General features: G+C 60.8%; 1 protein-coding gene across 1 annotated transcript in view; it reads right to left on the bottom strand.

The window, feature by feature from the left end:
* Nucleotides 1-655, bottom strand: part of ZFPM2 (zinc finger protein, FOG family member 2) — a 308,536-nt gene extending 307,881 nt beyond the window's left edge. Inside the window, exon 1 of the mRNA XM_041413063.1 lies at nt 330-655. Within this exon, the coding sequence (XP_041268997.1) occupies nt 330-369 (40 nt within the window). The 5' untranslated portion in view covers nt 370-655. The remainder of the gene's footprint in view (nt 1-329) is intronic.
* Between the last annotated feature and the right edge of the window lie 242 nt (nt 656-897).

Genomic DNA, 897 nt, shown 5'->3' with positions numbered 1-897 from the left:
CCCGGCGCTAGTTCAACTTAAAAACACATGAGCGATCCCACTCCGATACACGGAGCAATAGTTTGAACAGATTACGGGGCGGCAGCATGAGCTCCAAAGGAGCGAATAAAACCGAGACAGTGAAGAGCCTGCCAAACCCGCATTGGAGCAGCTCCCGCTTTCGCTCACGTCCCCTTTTCTATCTCCCCATCCTCAGCCTCTCTGGCAAAGTTTCATCACCGGTCCCTACTCCGGACCCCCCTACTGCTCCCCACACCCACCTCTCTCGCGTCTCCCAAGAACGAGATAAATAAAAGTCTGTTAGAGGGAGCCCCCCTCAGGAAACTTACGTTTGATCTGCCTGGGTTTGCTCTGTTTCCTTCGGGACATGCTGCTCGGCTGCCGCTCCTGCCTTCCTCCAGGTACAGGAGTGGAGCTGGGAGGGGACGGGGGTGGAGGGAGGGTGACAGATCAACAGACGGGATTCATAGAGAAGCCGGTGGCCGCCTTGAGATGCAAAGTCAAATGACAGAAAAACAAGCAGAAGGGAAAGAGTGTGTGCGCGCGTGACGGAGGAAGAGGGGAAGAGAAACGGAGATCGGGGTGGGTGAGACGGAAAGCGAGAATGAGGGGAGAGAGAAGCAGAAAGAGCGGAGGGAGGGAGCAGGGGAAGGAGCGAGGGAGGGAGGGAGAGAGGAGGAAGGAAGAGAGGGAGGGAGAGAGGGAGGGGAGAGCTTGGCTCCTCGCTCGCTCTCTCTCTCCCTCTCCCGCCCGCTCTCTGCCGTTGCCGCGCCGCCTCCGCTGCCCGCGCCGCGCTCCGCTCCGACTGACAGGCGGCAGGAGGTGCCGGCGAGGGAGGGGGCGAGGGAGGGGCTTTCCGGGACGGGGGGGCGGAAAGAGGGGGGCGTTTGTCCGTCA

This window comes from Onychostruthus taczanowskii, unplaced genomic scaffold (assembly GCF_017590055.1).
Source record: "Onychostruthus taczanowskii isolate IOZ18803 unplaced genomic scaffold, ASM1759005v1 scaffold4, whole genome shotgun sequence".
Lineage (NCBI taxonomy): Eukaryota > Metazoa > Chordata > Aves > Passeriformes > Passeridae > Onychostruthus > Onychostruthus taczanowskii.
Note: the sequence above shows the minus strand (reverse complement) of the source record. Positions and strands in the feature narration are given on the sequence as shown.